We start from the raw sequence: 26,250 nt of genomic DNA on the forward strand, positions 1-26,250 counted from the left end.
GTATGTCCATTAAATGCCAGTCCAACTGGACTGGGGTGCAGGCATAGAAGAACCATGATAGTAAGGAAGTTGAGGCATGAGTTCAAGGACCAACTTGAGTAACTCAGACCCTATCTCAAAGTAAAATGAAGGCTAAGCAAGAATGGAGGCCCCAGCCAGGCGTTGGTGTGCACATCTTTAATCCCAGCACTCGGGAGGCAGAGGCAGGCGGATCTCTCTGAGTTCTGGTCTACAAGGGCTAATTCAGGGCAGCCTCCAAAGCCACAGAGAAACCCTGTCTCGAAAAACCAAAAAAAGAAAAAGAAAAAAAAAAGGAGGCCCTGAATTTGATCTCCAGCTAGCAAAACCATTTTTTAAAAAATGTTCTGTGTAATGTTCTGTAATCTGAGTCTTAAAGGATGCATGACCTTGGGGCTGGAGAGATGGCTCAGAGGTTAAGAGCACTGACTGCTCTTCCAGAGGTCCTGAGTTCAATTCCCAGCAACCACATTGGTGGCTCACAACCATCTACAGTTCAATCTGGTGCCCTCTTCCGGTATGTAGGCAGAACACTGTATATGAAATAAATAAATCTTAAAAAAAAAAAAAGGATGCTAAGGATGCTGACCTTGTCCAACACCCCTGCCTCCAATTAATCAAGGCCAAGCCTCCCCTTCCCCGCAGTCATCTGCTCCAACCACAGCTAGGTCTTCCTTGGTCTCTATCACATGTTCTAGCCTGAACAAACTGCCCAGTCCGATGTCTCAGGATGGCTGCCGCCTGGAGGAGAGTACTCGTGTAAGGCAGGTCAAACGATCTAAAATGTGTTCACGTGCTCAGGGCAATTTCAGGGGCGGGCGAAAAGTAGCCTCACGGCAGCGGCCTCTGACCCACTTGGGCAGTCTACGCAGCCGGTAACACCATCACCACAGATAACCAGCGTGTATCCCGGCCCAAGACCTTGGTCCCACCCACTCTCGCGTGACTACTAGCACGTTCTTTCCGGGACGCGCGGTAGCTCGCGGACCCCACCCCGTCCGCTTATTCCCCGCCCATGCTCGCAGGATCCTTTGCAGACCTGCCGGGGGCGTGGCCTCGTGCGGCTCTGGCGGAGCCCGCCACACTCCGTGGCTCCGCCTTTGGTCACGTGCCATCTGCAACGTGCCCGCCCTCGCGAGGCTCCTCGCAGCCACCGTAGAGGGCGTGCGGTGGCCGCAGGGACGGAAGCCGGGAGGCGCCCCTGACCGCGCCTGCGACAGCGTCAGCTCTGCGCGGAGCGCCGGCCCATGGCGGCGGCGATGGCAGAGCAGGAGGGCGCCCGCAACGGCGCCCGCAACCGCGGTGGCGTCCAGCGCGTGGAGGGCAAGCTGCGTGCCAGCGTCGAGAAGGGCGACTACTACGAGGCGCACCAGATGTACCGGACCCTCTTCTTCAGGTGGGCGCGGGCGGTGGCTTGGCGCCGGGGCCCCGCCTCCGCTGCTGCTCATTGGCTGTGATGCGGTGCCCCGCATCCTCACTGGCTCGCGCGGCTGCCTGTCGCGGGTCGGAGCGGGGGCGGCGGGCTTGGAGTACTCGGCAGGGCCTCCTCTACCCTGCCTGCCTTACCCCTCCTCCTCTCTCAGCCTCACCTTTCTGGGTCTCTGCTTTCCTCGTTTCGCTGTCCTTTCCCCGTCCTTCCTTCCCTTTCCCCGGCGTCCTTCCCCAGCCAACTTCTCTGGCCTCCCCTTCCCTGGGCCTCCTCTACTCTCTGAGGCCTCCTCACTCCTTATAGGCCTCCCTTCCCGCCATGCCTTCTTCGTAGCCCACCCTCTTCCTTTCCTGGCCTCCCCTCCTCTGGAGCCTCCCGCTGGGAGTCAGGTCCCGTTTCAGAGTAGTTTCTCCTGGTCCTCCTTTCTGTAGCCAGTGACTGGAGAGGCACAACCGACTTAAGTGGGGTTAGATGCAGACACGGTGGGCCCTCGTGGCCCTCTGCAGGACTGATCCCAGGTTCCTGTCTGTGTGCCTCTGCCTGCCAATTATGCCCACTTAGACCTTCATTCCTGGCTGCAAGATAGCAGCATCCTGCTCCATGTCCATGGTGTGGGTTTAGCCTCCGCGCCCCTCTTCTCTTTGTTTTAAGCTGCTTTGTTTTTAGGTCTATAGTAAAATGAGTAGAAAGTGGGCCTGCATGGAGGTACAATACCAGTTGCACATTTTCAGTTACCCGTCACTTCACCTGTGGTCGCTGTGCACTGTGGAGCTCCTCCCACACCCCCTCCAGCTTGATCCTGGCGTGGTGCGTTCGTTCTATGGGCTGAGTGAAGCTGCCATGACAGTGGGCGACACTACACAGTGGCCTCCCTGCCTTGAAACCCTGTGCAGGCCTGAAGACTCATATTAGCGTTCGTAATTGTTTACATTTGAGGACAATTCCCACTTCCTCCCCCACGTGTCCAGAGTGAGTCTGGCAGATAGCCAGAAGGACGTAGTAGGGAAGGACATGTGATGGAGGCCACATGTGGGAGTTACCAAGCCATCAGGGACCAGCCCTGCAGTATTTCCCTCCATAACACTGCTCCATCCAGGGCCTTGTCAGGTGTGGGGTGAGCCCTGGCATCCTTGGTTTCAAAGACTTCCCATTTGCTATACCTACTGGGTGGCCTGGATTAGGAGCAGGGGTTTTAGTCACTGACTATCAGCTTAAGGAAGACATTAGTCCTCACTCTAATTGCAGGTTACCTAAAGGGCAGCCTTGTACCAAACAGGCGTACTAAATCAGACGCTGTGAATACAAACCAGTCTGGCTACATCTGGTTTCATCACAGTGTCCTAAGTGCCTTTTCTTTTTTGAAAACTCTTTAATTGTATTGGGAAGTCACCAGCTTTACCCTTTAGTCAAAAGTCTATAGCCAGGCGTGGTGCACACGCCTTTAATCACAGCACTTAAGAGGCAGAGCTAGGCAGATCTCTGTGTTTTAAGCCAGCCTGGTCTACAGAGTGAGTTTGAGAACAGTCAAGGCTATATTATACAGTGAGACTTTCAAAACAACAACCAAAAAAAAAAAAAAACCAATCTGTTAAGTTTTATATGTAGAAGTGTCTACTTAATGATTGATATAGTAGCTGGTTTTAGTTTTTATTTTATTTTAGTGCTACTGGGTATGGAACAGGACATCACACACACATGTTAGGCAAGGACTCTACCTCTGAGATACACTACAGTCCTTTTAGACTTTTGAGGCAGTGTACCTTCAACTCACTCTGTGGCCCAGACAGGCCTAGAATTCTTGATCCTCCACATTCAGCATCCTGAGTATCTGGGAAGACAGGCCTATGTCATTAGGCCAGCTGAATGGTTAGTTTTTCCTGAGTTGAGCTGTCTCACTGGACAGGATCAGCCAGCTGGCCCAAGCAGTTCTTAACTGAACAAAGGAACAGACACATCTTTGGACTGCAAGCCTCTATGTAGCAGACCAATCACTGCCTATATACTTCTACCACATTGGGGGAACACCCTGGTATCTTTTTTTGTTGGTTGGTTTGGGTTTGGGTTTTGGTTTTTCAAAACAGGCTTTCTGTGTATTAACTCTGGTTATCCAGGAACTCCCTCTGAAGACCAGTATACTTCGAACTCAGAACTCAGATCCACCCATCTCTGCTTCCCAGGTGCTGGGGTTAGAAGCATGTGCCACAGGGCTGGAGAGATGGCTCAGTGACTTAGAGTGCTGACTGCTCTTCTAGAGGGCCCAGGATTGATTCTCAGCACCCATATGGCAGCTTCCAACTGTCTGTAATTCCAGTTACAGTGGATCTGACACCCTCATGCAGACATACATGTAGGCAAGACTCCAAAAGTGTGTGCCACCACTGCCTAGTAATTTTTTTTTTTTTTTTTTGGTTTTTCGAGACAGGGTTTCTCTGTATTGTTTTGGAGGCTGTCCTTGAACTAGCTCTGTAGACCAGGCTGGCCTCAAACTCACAGAGATCCGCCTGCCTCTTCCTCCCAAGTGCTGGGATTAAAGGCTGCGCCACCAATGCCTGGCAATACTTTTTGTTTAATCAACAAAAGTGGATTTCCCAGATAAACATGTTCTTATTTTGAACCATCCCTGCCGTGACTGAGGACAGGTGAACTACATACAGATGGTGATGGGCAAATTCTGCTTCTTCATTGTTTGAGGCCACGTGTTATCAGCATAAGGAAGCAGCCACCAAGAGGACTGGATTATAGTATGTTCCAGGGACACAACATTCTGCTGAGGCCCAGTATTCATTATAGAACTTAACTGGATCTCAGCTTCCCTGAACCACTTGAGAATGCGGGAAACTGAGCCCCTGGTTGCACCTGCCTCACCACTGCTGCCCTGCTGACCAAGGGGTTCCTATAGACTCCACATAGGCTTGGGGTCATTGCATGGGATAGGACTGCTAGAGACATCATAATGTTTGGAGGCACTGGGTTTTAAATCTGTGTGTGGTTGCATACACATGTTAAAGTCTGGACAACTAGCAGGAGTAAATTGTCCCCTTACGGCTCCTGGGGATTGACCTCAGCTAATCAGTTTTGGTGGCAACTACAGTCACCTGCTAAGATAAATCATCTCGCCAGCCTTGGTTTTTGCATACTTTTTTTCCTTTGGAAACTCAGAGATGGTAATTCTGGAAATGCCCATGGTCATGACCCTGATTCCTTTGCTTATGCTAGCATTCCCAGGCAGCTTGTCTGTTATTCAGCAGTGGTCAAGGGGCTCTCCATATGTCTGGCTTTCTAGTTCACTCAACTAAGTGTTCTGAGTCTGATCCATATTTATAGTGTACTCTGTCCTGTGAGTGTGTCACAACCCCATTTCATCCTCACCACTGATAGACAGCCTGTGTGGGAGAGGAGGAGCCAAGTAGTCCACAGAGATTGGGTCTTTGTGACATCAGAGCCCCTGACCTAGACATGGTCCTGTTGTGGCAGGCTGGCTACTTTGTCTCTCCAGATGTCTCTGCCAGGAGAAGGAATGATTGCAGGCCTAGTTGTTGGTATCTCAGAAAGTTAGAAACTATTTGGCTTTCCTGGTGTGACAGCACCACCATGCAGCCAGGACCCTAGTGTTGGTTGCTTTGTGTGGGTGAGGAGCCTTCGTACTTTGAACCTACCCAGTCCCCACTGCTTTTCACTTCCTGCCCTACAGAGTGGTAGTTCACACTGTCCCTGGGAGGCATGAGCATCACAGATAGGGAATGACAGGCAGATGCAGATACCACTAAGGTCCAACTTGGTGAACCAATGAGCTGTATTGGGGTTACTTACATGAATATAGGTGAGGGGTTACTTACAGAAGCAGAAATGGTTCAAAGACAGCTGCATCCACAGAGGCCTACACCAGCAGAGCTGACAGTCAGCAAAAGCTGGGAACCTGGAGCACATTGCACAGCCTGTAGCCAGCTCAACAGGTTGGAGAATTCCCTTTCCAGGTCAGTTGGTCTGAGCCTCTTGAAGGCAGCTTTCAAGCAGCTGGGCTTGTCCAGGTGTTTCAGCATTCCTGCAGCTTGTAATGCTTGGGCCTGGTAAAGCTGGTGGACTTCAGTCTTCCTGAAGCTATGGTGATGCATTCTCCCTGAGTTTAAGGAGCTTCCTGTAGGTTAGAAAGTTTCACCTCCCCTGGGTCATCCTGTTTCACCTCCCAGTAACATCCTGTGTGTTGAGGAGCTTCCTTGCACGATGGAACCTGAAAGGCTCCACCACAAGCTCTTCTGGCACCTATTTGAATTGCCTCTTACAGCCGATAACCGTATTTGTCAAGTCATATAAAGAAATGTTTAAAAAGAAACCCTGCAGTGCCTGTTATGCACACCATAGCCTTGGGTCTGAGGCCACCGAGTCCTGGTAGAGTGTCCCTTGTCCTAGGACACATGTGCTGGATGAGCATGTTAGACCAGCACCCCCCCCCATTGTGTTTTATGCATGTGCATTTGTGTGCTTACATATTTGGAGGCCAAAGGTTGACTTTGGGTTCCTTTGTCAGTTGCTTTCAACTTTTTTTTGGGACATAGTCACTGAACCTATAGTACTTACTATTGCAGTTGGGCGGACACACCAGCAACCCCAGCACTGGTGTGGGTTACAAACACACAGCATACGTACGTACATACATACATACTGGTGTGGTGTTATCTCTGTGTGAATGTCTGTGCACCACATGTGTGCCTGGTGCCCACAGAGGCTAGAAGAGGGCATCAGGTCCCCTGGAACTGGAGTTACAGGTGACTGTGAGCTGACATTTAATGCTGGTGATTGAACCCAGGTATGGAAGAGCGACCAGTCTCTTAACCTCCAAGTCATTTCTCCAGCCCCCATATACAGGTTTTATGTAGGTGCTGGAGATGCTTAGCATGCAGTTAGCCCATTGAACCATTTCCCTAGCCCATGGACCAGATTCTGTCCCGTTCCAATTTCCTCTCTCTTAAGCAACACTACATGAATCCTGTAGTTCAGGCTTGACTCAAACTTTGTGTGTAATCAAAGATGATCTTGAACTTCTGCCCTTCCTGCCTCTACCTCCTAAGTGCCATGATACAGCCATACCCAGTTTCTGAAGTGCTGGAGTTGGACCTGGGCCTCCATGTATGCCAAGCAAACACTCTACTGAGCTCTGTCCTCAGACCCCCAACCTCCTCACCACCACCACCACCAAGTGCTAGGATGACAGATATGACTAGTGTGCCCAGCCAGTAAAAGCAGTCAGCTGGAGTCCTGGCACAGACCTTCCTTTGTGGGTTAGGTGAGACCTTGCTACTGTGAGTCTCTTTGGGGCCAGCAGAGTTTGTCTCCTACTGCGCAAAGCTACCTCCGCGTGATGAGGGTGGTTTGAGTGTCACGGTGGGCCTTGTGCGTGGAGCTGGGTGCCCTCATCTGTCCCATGGCCTTGGGGCACCCAGCCTGTGTAGTCACCCAGAAAGGAACACTCGCCTCCACCCCCCTGCTCCAGGAATTTTGTGATGAGAAATTTATTTTCATTGTTGACTGGGACTTTTATCTTTGCAAGCTTTCCTTGACCTGACAACACAGGTGATTTCAGTAAGGTAGGACATGGTCAGTGGGAGGTTCAGATCTCGGGAATTTGGTGTGTCATTAAAGGAATACTTTCTATGAGCGTTTCTCTTGCTAAGCCTCAGCTAGAAGGACTTGGGAGTATGGTGCCCTGCACAAGCCACCCTAGACCATGACTTTCAATAAGAACAGTACTTGTGGTCTCTGATTATGAGGTTGCTTGCCTATGAGTACAGCAGTTGCTTTGCTAGAGTGCCTTTCTGCAGTACCAGTACCTTTCCTCGGGAGACGTGAACAAACATCTCTTCGCCCAGTAGAGCACCAGCAGACCAAAACTAGCAATTTTATCAAGTCTAGCTTAGCGAACAGTGAGTTTATTGGGGTTACTTACAGGAGCATAGGTGAGGAGATACCAAGAGGAGCATGGATGACATAAAGACAGCTGCATCATTGGAAAGCCCACCCCAGGATGGGCGATGACTGTATCCCTGAATTTCTGGCATGATCTGCAGGCAGCTTAGCTGGTGGAGGTATCATCTTTATCTAGCAATTGTTACTGTTTCTGTTACTTTGTGAGGACAGCCCTAATCTTTCAAGTTGCAGGAACTTCTTGAGACTTGTGATGCTCATTTACTTCTTTAGGCTTGTTCATTCACTTCCTGAGTTTTAGTGTGCACGCCCTCCCCCAAGGAATGTTTCAACTCAGGAAATAGCTACAGGGCATACCACTTACTGCTTTTAGAGTCTCTCCCATCCCCCCCTCTTCAGGAGTGTTTGCTGAGAAGCTTGATCTGTTATGAGGCTCTACACTACATCTCCCACTGCAAAAAAGAGACTTCCTTCCCTGGCTAGTTATGGGTCCAGCACAGTTGAGGGATCAGCAGCAGTAATCTATGAGGGAAGTGCAAATGTTTAATTTGACAGGAACAATCTATCCATTTAACAAAACAATAGCAGTAGTCCTTGCAGAGGGGCCTATGACCTTGGTGGCTATGAACATTTGCCCAGGCTTACAATATTGAGTAAGAGTTCTGAAAGGCTTTAAATCCAACCAGAAAGTGTTTGGTTGCACCCTTAACAGCTGTGTCACTATTGTACCCATGGGTACATCTTCCCTGGCATGTTGGTATTGTAGCCTGCAGGGGCCATAACCTTTCAGGACAGTCTGAAACAGTTATCCCCCACCAGCCTCTGGCACTACAAAAGCCTGTGAGTGGGGACAGAGCTTTCCGTTGAGTTCTAGTCTTATTCCTCCATGTCCTGCAGCCAAAGTGTGTGGTATCTTTAACAATAGGGGTTTAGCATCTGTTTCGAGCATGTAGCCTTTATGGTTTATGGAGCCTCGCTAGCCAACAACTTAACAGAGATAGTTCACACCTGGCAATGCAATTTTCACTTGACAACCTTACTGCTTCTGAGAGTGCCTTTCCCATTCAGGCAGGCTGTCTTTGTTTAAACTCCTTAATTTCTCTATTTCCTGTTCTAGATGCTTTTACATATCTGCAAGACACTTAAAGGGTTAGCATACTGTAGTAAACCTTTTTAGAGAAAATGGGCAGATTCTCTGAAAGAGTATGATTGGTTACCAGTTCCAGTAAGCATCCATGGTCTTGAGCAGCTAAGAGGATCCTTTAAAAAAGGTTAGTAGCAAACCTGGACCAGCAGGAAAGATCTCATGACTTCTTACAATTGTTCTGTCACAAGAGAAATGTTGGAGACAATAGCCCAATACCATGGTTCAGGGACAGCACCCCATATGGCCCTCCAGAAGCCACAGGCATTTTCCATGAACCATCTGACATCACCCTGGGCTGCTGCTACCCCAGGATGGCTGTGCATTTCTGTTTCTGATGTTCTGTTGGGTGGGCTTACACTTCTTTCCTTGGCTTAAGTCTAAGAGAGGCAAGAGGGCCTGGCTCACCTCTGGACCAGGTTCCTCACTTCTGACAGGGAACCTAACCCTTCCAGACCACCACTGCTGAAAGGGGCCCCAGTCTGAGCAACCTATCCCAGTATGCTTTGCGCTTGGGAAATAACTACCTACCCTGTTACCTGCAGTGTTGTAACATTGATGTCTGCGGAGTGTTGCTCTCTGAGAAGAAAGTCTCTGAGAAGCTCACTAGAACAACACTTGACTCTGCTAATATTTTTGTTTTTCTTATGTTTTCCCAGTAATTCCGATTCAGCACAGACCTTGCCCCATTGCCTTTGAGTGGCCTGGGCACACCTTTTGTCATCTTCACTTGTCTTTCATCCCTCTTTGATGGCTTTGCCATTTTCTGAACCTGGTTTACATGTTAGTCTTTCAGATCTGTCAGAACTTCTCCTACCTCATAAAGATCGCGTCTCACTATGAAGCTAGCAAAACTCATCCCAGTTCATGGTCCCTGCTCAGTCAAACTCTCCGGACTCTTCCGTGAAAACACTTTTCCACAGTGAGCACCAGACAGTACTTCTCTCATGTGCAGCGTCCTCAGGAATGCCTGTCTTTCCTCTGCTTTCTCCCAGTCCCTGATACTCATGGGGACCTCAGTCAGCAATAACCAATTATCCCTCCTAGCTTTTTGAGCCAGTACAACAGGGCTGATTTCCCTCCAGTCACCTAAGGTTGTGTGATCTTTGTCTCAAGGGGTAGTGGATAATTATTTTTACCTGGTGTCTTTACTTACACTGCACTCAGATTGATCCCATTGGTCACTGTGTTCTGCAGCCTCCGGAGTGGTGGCTGTGGCAGACCCCCATGAAGCAGTTTAGATGCTAAGTGCTCCATTGTTGTAGTTTCTTGGCCCATCTGCTTGTTGAATCATGAACTTTTCCCTTATAAAGTTGGACTTGTGAGGTCTCTTCTGTAATTTCTACCCAATCTTAGTTTCTACCCATGGACTTCCAAGTTTTTGGGTCTCACTCTCATCCTCATTTTTCTCTCCTTTTCCTGCCAATTACTAAGGGATACTATAGTGGGAAGGCATCCTGTGTCTTTTCCCACAACAAAGGCTATGCACCTGATACTGCAGCTTTGTCCCTTATGTCTACATTCAAGGATTGTGGTAAATTCTCTAGTCCATCAGTGGTTTGGGTAACATCTCTATGATACCAACTACAAGAAGATGGCCACCTAGTGATTCTGCCTAGGAATGCTCCACTTTCAGATAGCTTGGCCTTGGTTGTATGTCTTATCACCTATAGCCTGGACCATGCACCCACCACTCCGACAAGGAGGTACTCCATTCCATCCCACATGGGGAAAGGAAAACATAATGGGATTGTCTTATAGCTATTGCATCCTCACATAGATCACCACTCATGTTAAACCATGCAACCACTCTTCCTCAGCACATTGGTTCCTGTTTGGACACCAATTGTGTTGTGTGACTCTTCCTGCAGAGACATGAACAAATATCTGTTCACTCCAGATAGGCCACTGCCAAAATAATTGAACCCACATCTGGTTTACTGAGCCTTCAAGCTCATAGGACTTACAGAACAATGAATGACTCAAAGGCAGCTGTATCCCTGGAGTTCCCTGCTCAGCTTTCAGCTTGTGGGTGGGTCTGTTCTCTAAGTTTCAGGGGCTGACTAAGCCTTGTATGTTTACTTCTCCAGGCTAAGGAGCTCCCTCCAGGAGGGATTATTACAATTTGGAAGAAATAGCTACACAATAGTCAAGTTATCTGCCTGACTGGTGATGGGACCCCAGAGTGCATGGTGGCTTTGTGGGGCCACTGCTCTCAGGTGGTGCTGACAAGGCCCAAGGGTGGTCAGTGACAGGTGACTTCCATCTTGTGATGTTGGCTTTCATATGCTGGTTTTACTATTGCTGCAGCCATAAGGTGTTTGGGAACCTGTGCCCCACTGAGAGTATCTAGGGGGCACAGGTACACCCCTAAGAATCATCTATTCTGGTGGTGTCACATCATAACCCCAGGCTTATTTGAGTGTTGCCTGCACTATTAATGCTTTTGTATAGTCATCTTCAACTCCAGCTTTGTCCATGGGGCCATGGCTGTGTTCTTAGGCAATGGGGTGGCACTCATCACACCTGCTGAGTGTAAGAGTGAGGGTATCTACTGGCCTGTTCTTCTGCAGACGGTATAGTACACAGGTTGTGTGGAGGGTGAGGACTGAAGTTGGGCAAATACACTCCTCACGGATTCGGGCGAGGGCCTGAGGATTAAAATAAAGACAGGAGACAGTGGGTCATTCTTGCAAGGAGAATGTGGTTTATTGCAACAAGAGGGGAACATTATATACCAGTTAGCAGGCATGGTGGAAAACGACCAAGGTCAAAAGTTCATGTTCCCAGACCCCTCCGGCAATAAGGATGGGCGGATAACAGGAACTGCATTCAGGCCTTATTGGAAGGAGGGGAACAAGAGGTAATTGCTAGATAAGGTCCTAGTCACAAGCTAATCAGCAGATCTCTATGGGGGAAGGGTCCAGCAGGCAACTTGGGCCTAGGCAGAGTTGCTGCAGTCACTATTGTCATCATCTCCAGAGAATCTATCCTCAATTGCTCCCTGCATGCAGACCAGTCCTTCTGTTTTGAGGTGGACGGTGCCCATCTACCTTGCCCCATCATGGACGTTGCATCTTAGTCTGCTCTGGCTTTTTCCTGGGTTACTTGTTGGGCCTGAGGTAGAGGGTACCCTGCATGTTCAGGTGGGTATGTTGCTACTAGGACCTATGTCCCCAGAACCTTCCATACAGCTACTGTTAGAGTAGCTGGCTGGGGTAGTAGTGCAGTACTTTGATAAGTTTTACCTTGGCAATTGTAGCTACCCCAGGCATGGCTTGCTGGCACACAGAAAGCCAGCACCACTTGTAGGCATCTGCATGACTCATAGCTGGATTTCCCACTCACTCATGGTTGAGTTTCCCTTCTTCCCTATCTGCAGATACATGTCCCAAAGCAAGCATGCAGAGGCCCGGGAGCTCATGTACTCAGGAGCATTGCTCTTCTTCAGTCATGGCCAGGTAAGCACTGCCACCATCAGGAAAGGCTAGGGGATGGGGGTGGGCCTGTATCAAACTGTCCTGGGCTCTGGCCACCAGTGGCATAGGGTCTTAGTCTCCAAGGCTGTTCCTGCTGGATCTTTGTGGCTGGAACTCCAGATTTGGTTCTGTACGTTTGCCAGTTGCTAGTGACCTGTTCATTGACTTAACTATGTGTTTGCAGGCTGCCGTCTGCAGAGCCTGCTGCCACCTGCTTTATCTCGACTCTTCTGAAGTGGGGAGGGTTCTGGCTAACTGTGGTTTTGTACATTGGTTGTTCTGCAGCAGAACAGTGCAGCTGACCTGTCTATGCTGGTCCTCGAATCCCTGGAGAAGGCAGAGGTGGACGTAGCTGATGAGCTGTTGGGTGAGGACTCCACACTGCATGGTGCAGTGTGCAGAAGCCTGTCAGCGTGGGCTTCTGTGACTGATCTCCAGAGTCCCCTTACTGCCTCTCGTCCCACTGGGGGGTGGGGGGTGGTCTCTGCACTCCAGGACTGATTTTTATCATAGGTTGGTCACATTGGCCATGCCCAGCTGAACCCATGGACACACACTATAGATGTGTTGGCAGCTAATCCCACTGAGCCAACATGTGGCTGCTAGAGCTCTTCCTGTAAACTGCCCTGTGACCTCTTCTGCTCTCCACCAGAGCCTTCCTGCTGTTCTCTGCTCCCACAGAACTGCCTCCCAGCATGGCCCACCCACATCAACATAGTCAAGAAGGGCAGTAGGCAAGCCAGCCATGGGAGACCCCAGACCTCTACAGTGTATGCGGGACACCCAACAACGCTCTAATGCCTTCTGGGCTGTCTTTTAAAGTTATATAATGGGAGGGACTGAGACAGGGTTCGACTGTTGTAGCCCAGGCTGTTCTTAAACATATAGTACTTCTCCAGACTCTTTACAGGGTGCTGGATTTTTGTTGACATGTGACGCCTCATGTATGCCTTTAATAAGGGTCTGATTGTATCATTTGCAGAGAATCTGGCTAAAGTGTTCAGTTTGATGGATCCAAACTCTCCTGAGCGAGTAGCTTTTGTGTCCAGAGCCCTGAAGTGGTCCAGTGGAGGATCTGGGAAGCTGGGCCATCCTCGGCTCCACCAGCTGCTGGCCCTCACACTGTGGAAAGGTAAGCATGGGATCCTGTCTAGCCAGCAGCTGAATCCTCTGTGTACCAGCTTGCTGATTAAGTGGGGAGAGACCATGGGGAAAGCACATCAGCCTGTCTTTTAACCAGCTGAGTCCAGTATTTCTGCTTTGGTAGTAGACTGGCCCTGGCTGGAGCCTCCACAGCTCATAAGGAGCCCTGGGTAGAGGTGCTATCTCCTTTCCAGTCTCTGTCCTGATTCTCCCACCTGGTCACATGAGCCTCTTCCCACAGCTTCCCACTCTTCCTCAGTGAGCCTCTACACTCCATCCCTTTGGTGGTTCCCCGCTCCATAGTTCTCTTAATGGTTATTCCAGTTTGGAGGTGAGCATATGTTAGATTACTTGGCCATGGGGTGGATTGCAGATGTGCTTGGTCTTAGCTCTTGAGTTGGATTGGGATAAGACACATGTTTGGTGAATGTCTGCTGGGACCTGAACAGCTAGCTCATACCCAGTGGCATTCCTGGTTGGAAGCTGGTGTGGAGCCATACTCTGTGAGGGTGCCATTCTTGCTACAGCTCTCCTAATGGGTGAGCTGGGCCTAATGGAGCTTGGGTGAGAAGAAATGTGTATGACCTGTGGGGTACACCTTCCTTTGTGTCTTAAAAATTCCAAAAATCTGAGCCAGAGGTATATCTTCCATAGTTGAGTGTAGACTAGTTCTGTGAGCAATACTTGCTGCTGTATGCCCTCTGGCTGTAGCCATGCAATCACAGGATGTACCTGACAAGTTCTGTGAGTCCAGCAGGTCTTCGCCTAGAGGTTCACCCTCCATAGCAAATGTGCTGGGACAGACTTCCATACATCCTGTAGGCTTATGGAACTTCCTCTTTCCTCCCTCCTGGGCACTGTGCACTCTGCCTTCACTCCAGCGCTACAGTGAGAACAGTCAGGACTCTGGAGATTGAATGATCAGAAACTTCAGGAAACTCCAAGGAACCCCCAACCCCCAGAGCTCAGGGGTACAGGTGCCATGTGTGCCTCAGAGCTTTGCATTCTTCTTGAGGGCTGTTCCATCCATCCTCCAGCTGAGAGCAAGCTGCCTGTCACTTGTGGGCCAGACCTGGTACATGGTCTGGAAACATCCAATATGCACGATGGTGCTGCCTGCAGGGAGTCTCAGAATTTACTCAGTAGCAATGTCTGAGAGAGGTTGTAGTGGCTCTATCCCTTGGGGATGGGTGAGATACTGAGCCCAGGCCACAGCCGTTCCAGACACCATGACTACGTGGGAAAGGGGGTAGCTCCCAAATACTTGCTCCAAGACTAAGTAGCCCAGGCTGGGCTACCATTCACTTCCCAGAGTATCCTGCTCCATAGGAGTTTCCTGAGCAGGCTGGGAATGAGGGTCTTCCTTAATTACTGCACTCTCCCTCTCCCAAAAACCTTGGGCAGAAAAGGTCTTTGTGGGTGGCTCAGGGGCTGGGAGACCTGAGTTGTTGGTGTTCCTTCTTCCTGTTGTCAAGGTTCCAGAAGTAGAAGGAATCCCAGGTTCCTCCTTGATCCTACTCAGGATTCCCAGCATGCTCTGCTACTAGGGCTTTGGGTTAAAATGCTAGGCAGGTTTCTGCATTTAAGCATAGCAGGCATTAATGACCTTCACTGTGTGAAAAGGTGCCTCCCTCAGCCAGGACCCTCTGGGTAGTTAGAAGGTCAGAAGTAACTTGCTGTGGACCCAGCTCACTTGCACACAAGGGTTGGGCAGAGTTAGCAGTTTCACACACTTAGAGCAGGGAGACTGGGTGACTGTGCCCATTGAGGTGTTTGGGGTTGGGTAACAGGTAGTGTGAGCAACTGTGAAGACAGTTCGCTCCTTCAGGGTTACTGTCCTAGCAAAGGCAGCAGGTGTGCCCAGGGCAAATGGGTTGGAGTAGGGAAGGAGGAGGGGGTGGCTCTGTGCACCCTGTGCTCACATATGCCCATCTGCAGATTATTTCCCTTCACAGAGCAAAACTACTGTGAGTCTCGGTATCACTTCCTGCACTCCACTGATGGCGAGGGCTGTGCCAACATGCTGGTTGAGTACTCCACTGCCCGAGGCTTCAGAAGTGAGGTGGACATGTTCGTAGCCCAGGCTGTGCTACAGTAAGTGCTCATGAGGACTCTGTGGGGCCTTTGTGCAGCTCACAGTGTAGCAGAGACAGCCCTGAGCAGACTGCACAGTGCTGGAGGCCCAATGTTGTCTTCAGATAGCACAGTGTCCGCAGTTGCATTCTGCTGCCCGTCCTGCTTAGGAGTCTGCAGCTTGTGTTTGCCCATCCTCGCTGGAGGATTGAGGCACGGCCAGAGCTGGTGGGACAGTTTGTCCCCACCTGCCCAAACCAAAAAGGTACCACACCTGGCTTTAACTAGGTATTTTAAATGATATTTGTATTTATTTACTTAGTGTATGCAGAGAGGGGACTTGCAGGAACACAGGCTGTGGTGTGCATGAGTGGGAGGGCAACTTGCTGGAGTCCTCTCCCTCCACCATATTGGTCCCAGACTGAACAAGCGCCTTACCTACTGGGCCATCTCATTTGCTTCTTCAGGCCTCAGCCTCCTCTTCCTGGAGAACAGTGTTCTCCTGTGGTCATCCACGAAAATGCCTTGCTGTGTGGATGGGGGCAGGAAAGTCTGCTGTGGGGACTCAGAACACCCTATTTACTCTTAAGACAGTTCACACTGTCAAGCCCAGGCTGACATGCTTCAGCCTTCTGAGTGCTGGAATTGCAGGCATACAGCATCACAGCCAGTTGTTGTGATTTTTGCAAAGGAATTGTGTAACATCCCCAGCTGGCCAGCCTAACTCTGGGTGTGTACTGCAGCTGTTGTCTCACCACTGGAGTATTGGGGACCGTATTTTTCTTGACAGATTTGGGACTGTTGGGGTAACATCCTGGGCAGAGACTAAGGCTGCCTAGAGCCCAGCATAGCATCAGGGTCAGTTTCTTATTCAGCTGCCTGCACCATGTGCTCCTATGACAGATACAAGCCGGTGTGGAGAAAGCAGAGGCCATGGTTGATGAGTGCCCACCTCGCCCCCATCTCCTAGCTCTGTTGACTTTCAGAACTGTTCTTCTGAGGCTTAATCCCTTTACCAGTGTGTGGAAGGATCCATGCCCCATGAGCCCCCAAGACTGTCCCTGGCCTCCCAGGTGCCCTGCACTCCATTAGGCCTTTGGAGACACCAGGTGTCCAAATAGAGCAGGTGCTACTGTCAGGCAAGGTCTTGTGTGTTATATTGGCCCCTTGTGGGCATCTGTGGAAACCTGAGTCTACCTGTGGGATTTCACTTATTGGCTATTCTCACATGCAGGTTTCTCTGTTTGAAAAATAAGAACAGTGCACTGGTGGTCTTTACAACATACACACAGAAGCACCCATCCATTGAGGATGGGCCACCCTTTGTTCAACCTCTGCTCAATTTCATCTGGTTTCTGCTGCTGGCTGTGGACGGGTGAGTGAGCTGGGTGCTGGGTGCTGGGTGTGTGTCTGTGGCTACAGGTCTCACTGGGAGTCATCCTTGGTTCTTACTGCAGTGGCAAGCTGGCTGTGTTCACAGTGCTGTGCGAGCAGTATCAGCCGTCCCTGCGGAGGGACCCCATGTACAACGAGGTGAGGTTCTTGCACTGGGCTGAGGCTCCCCATCTGGGCAGCAGCCTAAGGGAGGGTGCGGAGCGGGCAGCCCCAGCTGGGCCCTGAGGCTGGGCACGGTTCACCTGCTGACACTGCCCTGCCTCTTGCAGTACCTCGACAGGATTGGACAGCTCTTCTTCGGTGTGCCGCCAAAGCAGACATCCTCCTATGGAGGCTTGCTAGGTGAGCCATGTGGTCTGGTCCCAGACAGGTGTCTCCCCTAAGTCCTTTCTGCCATGTTTCCAGTCTGTCTGCATGGACACAGGTTTCTAACCTACTGTTAAAGTCTGTGACTCTACAGCTCAGGTTGTCCACTAGGCACCACTTGATGGGTCTGAACTCCAGATATGAGCAGCTCAGTACCAAGGCAGGGCCAGTGGAGTGTAGTCCTCTGTACATTTGAAATGTCTACTTTTCTTTCCTTTTTTTGGTGCTAGAGACTTAGGGAGGTCCTTGAACACACTAGACAAGTTCTTTACCACTGACTGCATCCCCTCCCCAGCCCTTCCAAAAGTTCAGTGTTCAGAGTTCCATCTCCACTGTTGACAGGGATGACTGCAGGCACAGTGTATGGCATGAGCTGTACCATGCCATTGTCTTCTGGAGTATAGAGCCTCTATGCATGTGGTTTGAAGACAAACACCCTGTGTTGTGGAAGGAAGTACTGCTGGGTGTGACCATGAACCACATGGGCCTCTGGGCATGGCTGTGTCCTAGTGACTTGGTGTAGACTGTGACAGTGTTTCTCTGGTTTGTTGTTGATAGTTTATTTTTTGAAACAGGGTCTCATCATATAGTTTTGGCTGGCCTGGAATTTGCTATGTAGATCAGGCTGGCCTTGAACTCTGAGAGACCTCAGCCTCCTGGGTGCTGAGATTAAAGGTGTGTCTATCATCATGCCTAGCTGTTGGTAGTGTGTGTTTTTTGAGACAAGGTCACTACCTGTAACTTGTGTTAGTTTCAAACTCACTTTGATCCTCCTGCCTCAGCTTCCTATGTGCTGAGACCATGGTGTGCACCTACACACCTAGCTTTTCTTAGGATGTTTATCTCTTGAGCATGTTGCCTATGGAGTGTGTGAGCAGGGTCCATCTGTCTCCAGCAAAGCACTGCTGTTTTCTCCTGTCTGAGCCCTCAGTGGCCTGAGCATCTCTGAGGAATTGGTATTCCCAGAAGCATATTCATGTCTCTCAGTTTGACATAGCAGTCCAGGATTGTTAGGATGTGTGCTCGTCCATCCCACAGATTTCTAGAGCCAGCAGCTCCCTTTTCCCCCAGAAATGCCACCAGGGTACCCAAGGGGCCACCGAGAGGTACAAGCATAAGAGCATCTACATACTCACACCCAAACATCCTGGCAGAGCACCCACTGTCAGGGATAGAGGACTCGAAAGGGTTGGCAGGTATATGGCCAGTGGAAGTCCCATGTGTTTGAGATGTGCACACAAGAGGTGGTTGTAAGTGTCTCATGCTGTGCAGATTTCTCTGGTAGCCATGGGACTTGGGCTGCTCCTTCCATTACAAGATTCTACTACTGGTTTAGGTTTGGGGTCTGTCTTGCACCATCAGTAGTCATCAGGGACATTCCTATTGTGGGCTCCAAGAGCTGTTACCAGCTGGGCTTCTGGTCTGTTTTTCCTACAAAGCTTGGCGACTTGGACATCAAGCTCATCTGGGGAGGTGGGAGCTTCCGCAGCAGCACTGTCCCTGGGCATTGACAACAAATGGCAACCCGCTTGAATGTGGGAACCTGGGCAGTGGGCTCCCTGGGGAGGTTGGGCTTCCAGAGCGGTACTACCTTTGTGCATTAACCATCACTGGCTGGTGTCTCCCTCTAGGGAACCTGCTAAGCAGCCTCATGGGCTCCTCAGAGCAGGAGGAGGGGGAAGAGAGCCAGGATGACAGCAGCCCCATCGAGCTGGACTGAAGCTGCCTGGCCAGCGTGGAGATGCCCATGGCCGGCACCGCTGGGACGGATTCAGTGCCAGGATGGGCACGAGGCCCCTTACCAGTGGGCTTCTGCTCTGCGGCTGGAGGGGCCGCCTGTGCAGAGTCTGTCCCTATTTATGTATGGTGGCTGAGGGCTTTGTGGCCAGGACCAAGAGCAAGGCTCAGCTCCTGCTGGCCAACCGTGTTCCTTCAGATCACCCACAATAAAGCGCAGGCCTTGCTGCAGCACCCCGCTGCCGTCCTTGTCTCTGGTTCCTTGGGGAGGGCTGCAGGGTGACAGGCAGCCTGGCGTCAGCGACTGGTATCCCTTCTCCTGTGTCCAGTGCAGCCATGGCATGCCAGAGGAATGGTGGCCACTGCTGTGAGCCAGGCAGGATCCTGAGTCCTGCAGATGAGATCAGGTTTCTTGTTTGTTTGAATTTTGTTTGGACACAGAGTCGTTTTGCAATCATGGTGAGCTTCCCAGGGACAGCACATGTGCTGTGGTGACCAGACTCCTTGGAGGTCACAAGCAGCTGGCCAGGGCGATGTCCTGTCGTCTATAGGGCTGTGGCCCCCGCTGTAGTCTGTGGGCTCATCCATTCAAGCTGCAGCTCTGCTGGTCCCCATGAGCCCCGCACTGCTGCTCTGGAGATGTTTTTAAAGGGTGCCGTAGATTTTCATGTCCTTCATGTTGCAGTATTTATTTTTACTGGGTGAGGGATTTTTCAACCTGATGTTTTAGGACTTAACCAAATAACCAGTCCAGGAATGAGCAAACCCATCCATTACCACAGATAATATCCACACTACCCGTCTGATTATAAAGGGAGACACTTTATTTTTTCACAATTAAAATAGAGTTGTAGATTAATACACCTCTATCTTGCATGGGAAGGAGGGAAATATGCGTTATTTACTGTAAAAAAAATGGAATTTAAAGGAAGGCTTGTGTCACCTGTTGACTATAAATAAATCCTTTCTACTGGGCTTTGCAGTAGTCCTTTCTGGGTGAGCTCTGGGCCGGGCATGGGGATGGCTTTGGGCTTGGCATTCGGCCCCCACGTATGGGAGCCGAGGCCTCGGGCAGGGTGGGAGTGGCTATGTGTCCAGGCTGGACCTGGCAAGCTCAGGAGGAAGCACACCATGTGTTGTCTGTGCCGTTTTCCCTATCCAGACTTCTGTGTCCACCAGAGTGGCCAGTGTTAGTGTCGGCAGTATCCAAATTCACTGGTCGGGATTCAGAAATGAATCATTTTATTAAAATAACCTCCCCATGGTGTATATCTCAGCTTCAGGAGCAAGAAAGGTAACTGGTACATGGAGGGCTCAGCGCAGGGGTGACATAGACATAGGGAGGCCCCCAAAAGGTGGGATATAGTTGGGCATAGCCATAGGAAGGAAGCCATAGCCTGCTGGACACAGGACATATCTGCCCTCGTTCAGCTGTGACACTTTCAGGATCATGAATTGAAGTCCATGTCATTGATGTATTTTGGAACAGAACAAAATTCAGATTTTGTCTATGTGTAAGGTTGGCTAGGATTAACCCTAGCTGAGTACAGAGGAAAGCTGATATTTGTGTAGAAACATGAGAAATGCATAGGACCCTCCGCACAGTGTCCCATACACATGTAGTACTCCTTACACATGCATACTGTTCACACACACACCTGTGTCCCTTACATACACACTGCTCCTCACCCACTCACGGTGCCCCTTACACACACACTGCTCACACACCCCGGTATCCCTTACATACACACTGTTCCTCACACCCCAGGGTCTCTGTAACACACAATGCCCCTTCTACATGCATTCCATTCCTCAGGATTTCATGACAGTTTACTGTGCTATTTGCATGCCTATCACTGTTAGCAGGTGAGACACCATCATCCTCTTAGCCCCTGTGCAAGCTGGGTCCTCGCTGAGCTGTGCTCCATCACCCTTGCTGAAAGATGTCCAAGGATACAGCTGCTTTTCTTGAGTTGCCAGTTTCCCATCTAGTGAAAAATCTTCCCCACTGATTTTTTTCATTCTGTGGTTACTTGGACAAATGTCAAGGTGGCCAGTGTTCATAGTATACACTGGTATGTACATGCAGAAGTCTCTGGACAGGCCCATCAGTAACATGACACTAATGAACCTGTTGGTCCTGGTGGGGGAAAGGGAGGGGACCCTGGGATGTCATCACTAGCCCAGCTACTATGGGGACCCTAACCAGCTTGGGAGGCCTTAGCAGTGGGAGAAGGGCAATGGCAGAATGCCTGCCTGATGCGTTCAGGGGCCCAGATTCCTTGTACAGTGCCACATGCAAACACAGTTCTAAGTGGGAGAACAAAGGAGGGCTGAGGGAACCCAGCTGAAGCATGGGTATACACCTCGGCTAAACTCTAGACTTGACCAAGGCTGAGCAGTCTTGGCCAAAGATGTCTGCTGGACTGAGCATCCCTGCAAGCCAGGTGACTAGGCAGTTGCCTGGAGTGTGCAACGTAGGGTCTGTCACAACCCACAAAGGTTAACAAATATGGGCAACAGTGCCTTGGGAGGGATCTCTGTGTATACGCTGTGGTAGGGGAGCCCAGGGACCCTGCTGCTGTTGAACAGTCCCGGGGCTGGGCCTTCCTGGAACTGTGACACACACTACATAGTGACTGGGGACTGACAGGACACAGGTTGCTCTGTCTCACGCCTGCCTTGGAAGTGACATGGTTCTTCTCATGTCCCTTCCTGCCCAAAGGGAGGCTGCCAGGGCAAGGAAGGGGTTGCCAACCCTCTCATCCCCACTTTAGTCACCAACACACAGAAGGGACCACGCCAGAGCCAAACTTTATTCCAGGGGACATAACACAGGGCAGCAGAAGTCCAACTAAGGACCCCTCCCCCAGCTCCCTGGGGCACAGCTTTGGCGAGGACCAGGTCATTCACAGATGTGTCCCTCCCCCACTAATGCTCCCCAGCTGTCCAGCGGCCAGGACCTGCCCTTTGGGGGTCCCATAGAAGGGAACCTGGCTGATGGGGTGGCCAGAGGGCAGCAGGGGAAATAAATACAGGGGCTTTAACTACTGGCCTGCCAGCAGCAATCAGGGCTGGGGGCAGCCACTCCTGCCGTGGCCACCTCTTGGTTTGGGCTCTCATTCATCAAGGGCTCAAAGACCGAGGTCAGGGCCACAGGGCATGGGTTACAAAGCGGGGACAGCACCGAACTGGGCACTGACGCCCAAAAGCAGATGGGGGACCTCCCTGGCTCCCAAAGAAACTGCTGCTAGGTTCCATGCACAGCACCCTGCAGGCTCCCTCCCGGCTGCCCCAGCCAGCTGTCCCAAGGGCACTGGACACTCCAAGTGGATGGGCCCAGGGCCTGTGCACACAGTTCTCTTGGGGGCAAACAACCCCCAGTGCCCTAGCTGGGTCAGCCCTAGGGAAGGAGAGCTGACCTCTGACCTTTGATCCCTGACTGACACACAGCAGGTGCTCAATAAATACTTGTTGAGGTGGGGGAGGGGAAGGGGAGGCATGCGGCATGTCCCAGAGTGAGTCCCCAGCAGCCAGGCCAGCCCACTGCCACAGCTGTCCATGGCTGTCCATAGCAGCCCAGCACCGAGTCCTGCCCTGAGGCCAAGATCCCCTCAGGCCAGGAGAGTTAGTAGGGTCCTGCTCAAGTGGGGAGACTGGGCTTCCAGCAGCAGGAAGGTGGGTGGGTCAGCTGGGCGTGGCTAGGGCCAGCATGACAGGGCCAGGGTCAGGTGAGGCCCAGAGCCAAGTCTGCCTTGAACTTCAATGAGGTTCTGAAGAAATGCCTGTCCAACGGGCTTGCCTGGGCTGCACCGAGGAGCAGGGTGTGGGCCAGGAGGCTGGGCTCCCCTATTGTCCAATGCCACCTGTTCAGCCACGTGAATGCAGAATCCTGGGGCCTCCGGGCTCTCTTCTTAGGGTTTATGTTTGAAGTGGGCTTCCACTAGAAACAGGAATGGTCCAACATCACTCAACTTCCCTCCACAGGCCTCAGCCTCCCTCCACAGCCTGCCTGGGGCTCAGGGTGCAGACCCAGAGCCACACCTCACTAGGGACCTTCACCCAGGCCCCTTCCGACACCCTCCTGCCCCGCACCCATGCCTCTCACCTGCGTACTCCTGAGGCAGCATGGGCCTGTCCACCACCTTCTGGAAGGCTGCAATCCACTCCCGCTGGTCTGCCTCCGTCTCACAGGTGAACAGAAATTTGCGGTCAGGGGTGACAATGGTGATGCCATGGGGCCAGTGGTGGCCCTGGGTGGACGGCGGGAGCCCCTCCAGCACCGTGTAACCACTTTCCTTGCTGCCAATGAAGACCTCCCCTCGGGCAAAGGCATCCTGTGGGTGAGAAGCGGCAGGGGCATGAGGGGGGAGCCCCCTCCACACTTCCCCCCCCAGGCTGTCCTCCCTGCTTCCTCTCCAAGCCTAGCCAGGTGAGGCCGTAGAATCTAGGACCCAGCCCATCCTCTCACCAGTCACCCCTGAAACAGGTCAGTCAGGAGACTAGAGCCAGATCTTCCTTACCAGGGGGTCTTTGAAGTACATGAGCCTTCGGTCATCCATGGTAAACCAGCGCTTCCTGAAGCCTTCTGTCTGCTGTGGGTCAGGGAGAACAGGGAGCAGTCAGCAGGCCCAAGGTGTGCCTCTGCCCAAGCTGAGTGCCACTCAGCACCCAGAGGCCAGGGCCTCACAGGGCATCACCCCTGCCAGCCAGTTCGTGAGAGGTGCTGGTCATGCCTGAGTCCCAGTTAGGGTCCAGATCTTGAATGTACTCTACCATGTTGCAGAAACAGGTGTGACAGTCCCTACTGAAGAGGGGCCTCAGGCTGACCCAAGCCCTAGTACCTGCAACCAAGTCACTAGTCTGGATCCTTGGTCCTCATCCCAGCACCAGAGCACAGACATGGGGACTCAAGGACCATCCTAAGGCTCAAGGCAACAGGACAGAGTGGCCAGTCCCAGGATACTTGGGATGCACCAGGGAAAAGACTGGCACTCCATCTGTGCTCAGTGAGTCCAATGACCACACACACACACACACACGGTGACCCTCAACCCCCCTCAGCCAGCCAACCAGCCTGACCCCAAGCAACCCCCAAAGCAACCCCCAGACAGGCAGAAGCAAGATGGCTGACCTTGAACAGGCCTGGAAGTCTGCTGCTTGGCACCTACCTTGGGCCCTGTCTTCTCCATGTAGCCTTCCTTCAGGTAGTTCCTAGAGAGCTTGGGCACCAGCTGGGGCAGAACATATGGTGGTGAGGCCCTCCCCGTGCCATCCCCTAGACGGTGCACCCCTCGAAGCATGACCCCTGTAGCTGGGTTCCAACCCCAGAATGAAGAACTGCAGTCAACCCCGTTACCTTCCTAGGGGCCTACGTAGCTATGCCTCTGGTCAGTCCTATGACCCAACCTCGAGGGTTACCCCCCACTCCCCCACCCAGCAGGTGACTCTGGGGCAGCCACTCACGTCTGCATCACTGGCTCCTGGGAAAGCCACCTGCAGGTAGTGGAAGCGGGCCGCTCGCAGCGCGTTGAACCAGTCCACGATCTCCTGGGGGCCGAAGCTGTGGTGAGTGGCGACTCCCGAACCTCTGTTTCCTCCGCAAAGCCCTCAGCTGGGCTAGCACTCTGAACAGCCTCACTGAAGGATGGGACGACCCCCTATTGCCTACCCCTCATTGGGCCAAAATCTGGTGACCAGGATCAGGGAACAGGTCGAGGCAGGGGACTGAGTGGGGTTGACATCTGAGCTCTGCACATCACAGATACTCTCTGCTCTTTTCCCTGCGGGTCCCCTCCCAGACCCTGCACACATCTGGGGTCTCCCAGTCCTGCTGGGTTCACAGTGCCATGAGGCTGTGACCATGTCCTTATGTTTCTGCCACACCCCACCCCACCTGCCTCACTCAGAACCTGTCCGTTTTTGTCTTCCCAGACAGCCAGAGTCCAGCTTGGGTCACCTGCACCTCTTCCCTGGCCCACTGGGCTTCTTGATGGCTTTCATAGCCAGCTCTCCCAGCCCCGCCCACACGTCTCCAGCCACAACTGGCCCTACCCACTTCCTCATTCGGTCCCACCCCCACCCCCCACCTTCGAAAGAGGTTCGCAGACCTTCTCCTCCATACCCATCTCTTCTTCCCTCTGTCCCATGCTGTGGGGCAGACCCGAAGCCTCCTGTTGCCGATCACCCTCCCCCTACTTGTAACGGCTCACACTTAACCCAGCATCAGCCCTCTCAAACACTGGGCTTTTGAGAAGCAGCCTTCTCCCTCTGCAGGCCACCCAGGGCGCCACAAATGCAGCCTTGGGCCTGTCCATTGCGCCCACCTATTCTACCGTGGCCCAGGCTCCTGCTTCCTCCCGGTGCACACTGGGTTCAGGGCTGGGGAGATGGAGTCAGTAAAATGTGTGCTTTGCAAGCATGAGAACCTGAGTTTCAGCTCCAGAACACACATCAAAGCCTGGTGTGGGGACATGTGCTTGTAATCCCAGTACTGGGGGGGGGGGGCGGTCTCCTGGGGCTTGATGCCCAGTCAGCCTGGTTTAACCAGTTAAATCCAGGGTAATGGGAGACCTCATGTCAAAAAAACAAAAACAAACCAACAAACAACAACAGAAAGGTAGGGCTAGGCAGATGGCTCAGTGGGTAAGGTGCATTTAGAATTGAATTTGAATCCCCGGAACCCATGTAAAGCCAGACACAGTAGAACCAGATGCCTGTAATTCCAGTGCAAGATGGGATGAGGCAGGAGAATCCCTGCAAGTCCTCAGGTCAGCTAGCCTGGAAGGCACAGTGGTGAACAGCGAGACCCTGTCTCAGGCGGGGTGGAAAATGAAGATGGATACCCAAGCTTGTCCTCTGACCTCCACACGCACCAAGTGGTACGAATGTGTCTGCGCGCGCACACACACACACACACACACACACACACACACACACACACACACACACACACACACACACACTGGAACCTGACACTCTCCCCCACAGCACCCTAGAACCTGTACCTAGGTAGGATCTCACTTCCTCCTGCCCCAGGCCTTTGCATAGACTCCCTCTGCTCTTTGCAACATTATCTTCCCTATCACATGCTCCCCAGTTATGGTAGTTGGGGTTCTAGCCCCCTGATGTCTCTACCCTTCCCTGGAATGCTCAAGGGCAGAGCTCAGCACAGCAGGTGCTAAAGCTGTCCTTGGAGAGTAGAAGGGATGCTGGGGTTCCCACTGTGGAAGACCATAGTGTCTTAGTGGTAAAAAGCCCCTCATGTCCTTCCAAGGAGCATAAGGTGGAGGCCTGGGGTAAAATGACTCCTCTCACACCCCCAGTCAGGTCTTAGGTCTTTTTTTTGGGGGGGGGGTTGAGACAGGGTTTGTCTGTGGCTTTGGAGGCTGTCCTGGAACTCACTCTGTTAGACCAGGCTAACCTCGAACTCACAGAGATCCAAGTGATGGGATCAAAGGTGTGTGCCACCACCAGGTCTTAGTCTTATCGGAGCCAGCTAGCACCACTTGAGAATTTTTTCCCCTTTTCTGAGACAGGGCCTCACT

The 26,250-nt window shown here is 51.8% G+C and overlaps 2 protein-coding genes across 4 annotated transcripts in view; one reads left to right on the forward strand and one right to left on the reverse strand.

Moving 5' to 3' along the window:
* The first annotated feature begins 1,186 nt into the window (after positions 1–1,186).
* Positions 1,187–19,678, forward strand: Get4 (guided entry of tail-anchored proteins factor 4). 2 transcript variants are annotated; one of them, XM_013120514.2, is made up of 9 exons: positions 1,187–1,414; positions 11,893–11,971; positions 12,278–12,356; positions 12,972–13,121; positions 15,088–15,226; positions 16,440–16,580; positions 16,663–16,738; positions 16,870–16,942; positions 18,598–19,678. In XM_013120514.2, the coding sequence occupies exons 1-9, from the start codon at positions 1,266–1,268 to the stop codon at positions 18,684–18,686; spliced, it is 975 nt and encodes a 324-aa protein (XP_012975968.1). In that variant the 5' UTR covers positions 1,187–1,265; the 3' UTR covers positions 18,687–19,678. The 2 variants fall into 2 exon arrangements, with proteins under 2 accessions (XP_012975968.1, XP_005080051.1); XM_005079994.4 differs by having other exon boundaries at positions 1,188–1,414; positions 12,275–12,356.
* A 1,820-nt stretch (positions 19,679–21,498) lies between these two features.
* Positions 21,499–26,250, reverse strand: part of Adap1 (ArfGAP with dual PH domains 1) — a 50,113-nt gene continuing 45,361 nt past the window's right edge. For both annotated transcript variants that reach the window (XM_040751249.1, XM_040751248.1), the window contains exons 7-11: positions 24,170–24,253; positions 23,875–23,937; positions 23,227–23,298; positions 22,812–23,040; positions 21,499–22,646 (exon numbers count right to left, since the gene is read on the reverse strand). In XM_040751249.1, the coding sequence (XP_040607183.1) occupies positions 22,618–22,646; positions 22,812–23,040; positions 23,227–23,298; positions 23,875–23,937; positions 24,170–24,253 (477 nt within the window). In that variant the 3' untranslated portion in view covers positions 21,499–22,617. The remainder of the gene's footprint in view (positions 22,647–22,811; positions 23,041–23,226; positions 23,299–23,874; positions 23,938–24,169; positions 24,254–26,250) is intronic.

This window comes from Mesocricetus auratus, unplaced genomic scaffold (assembly GCF_017639785.1).
Source record: "Mesocricetus auratus isolate SY011 unplaced genomic scaffold, BCM_Maur_2.0 Super-Scaffold_100008, whole genome shotgun sequence".
Classification (NCBI taxonomy): Eukaryota; Metazoa; Chordata; class Mammalia; order Rodentia; family Cricetidae; genus Mesocricetus; species Mesocricetus auratus.

What these genes read in the sequence shown, in the direction of transcription:
- Get4 (XM_005079994.4), top strand. Translation starts at nt 1,266, where the DNA reads ATGGCGGCGGCGATGGCAGAGCAGGAGGGCGCCCGCAACGGCGCCCGC. An exon ending in CGTAGCTGATGAGCTGTTGG is followed by an intron (nt 12,357 to 12,971) that starts GTGAGGACTCCA and finishes TATCATTTGCAG; the next exon opens with AGAATCTGGCTAAAGTGTTC. An exon ending in GGCCCTCACACTGTGGAAAG is followed by an intron (nt 13,122 to 15,087) that starts GTAAGCATGGGA and finishes TTCCCTTCACAG; the next exon opens with AGCAAAACTACTGTGAGTCT.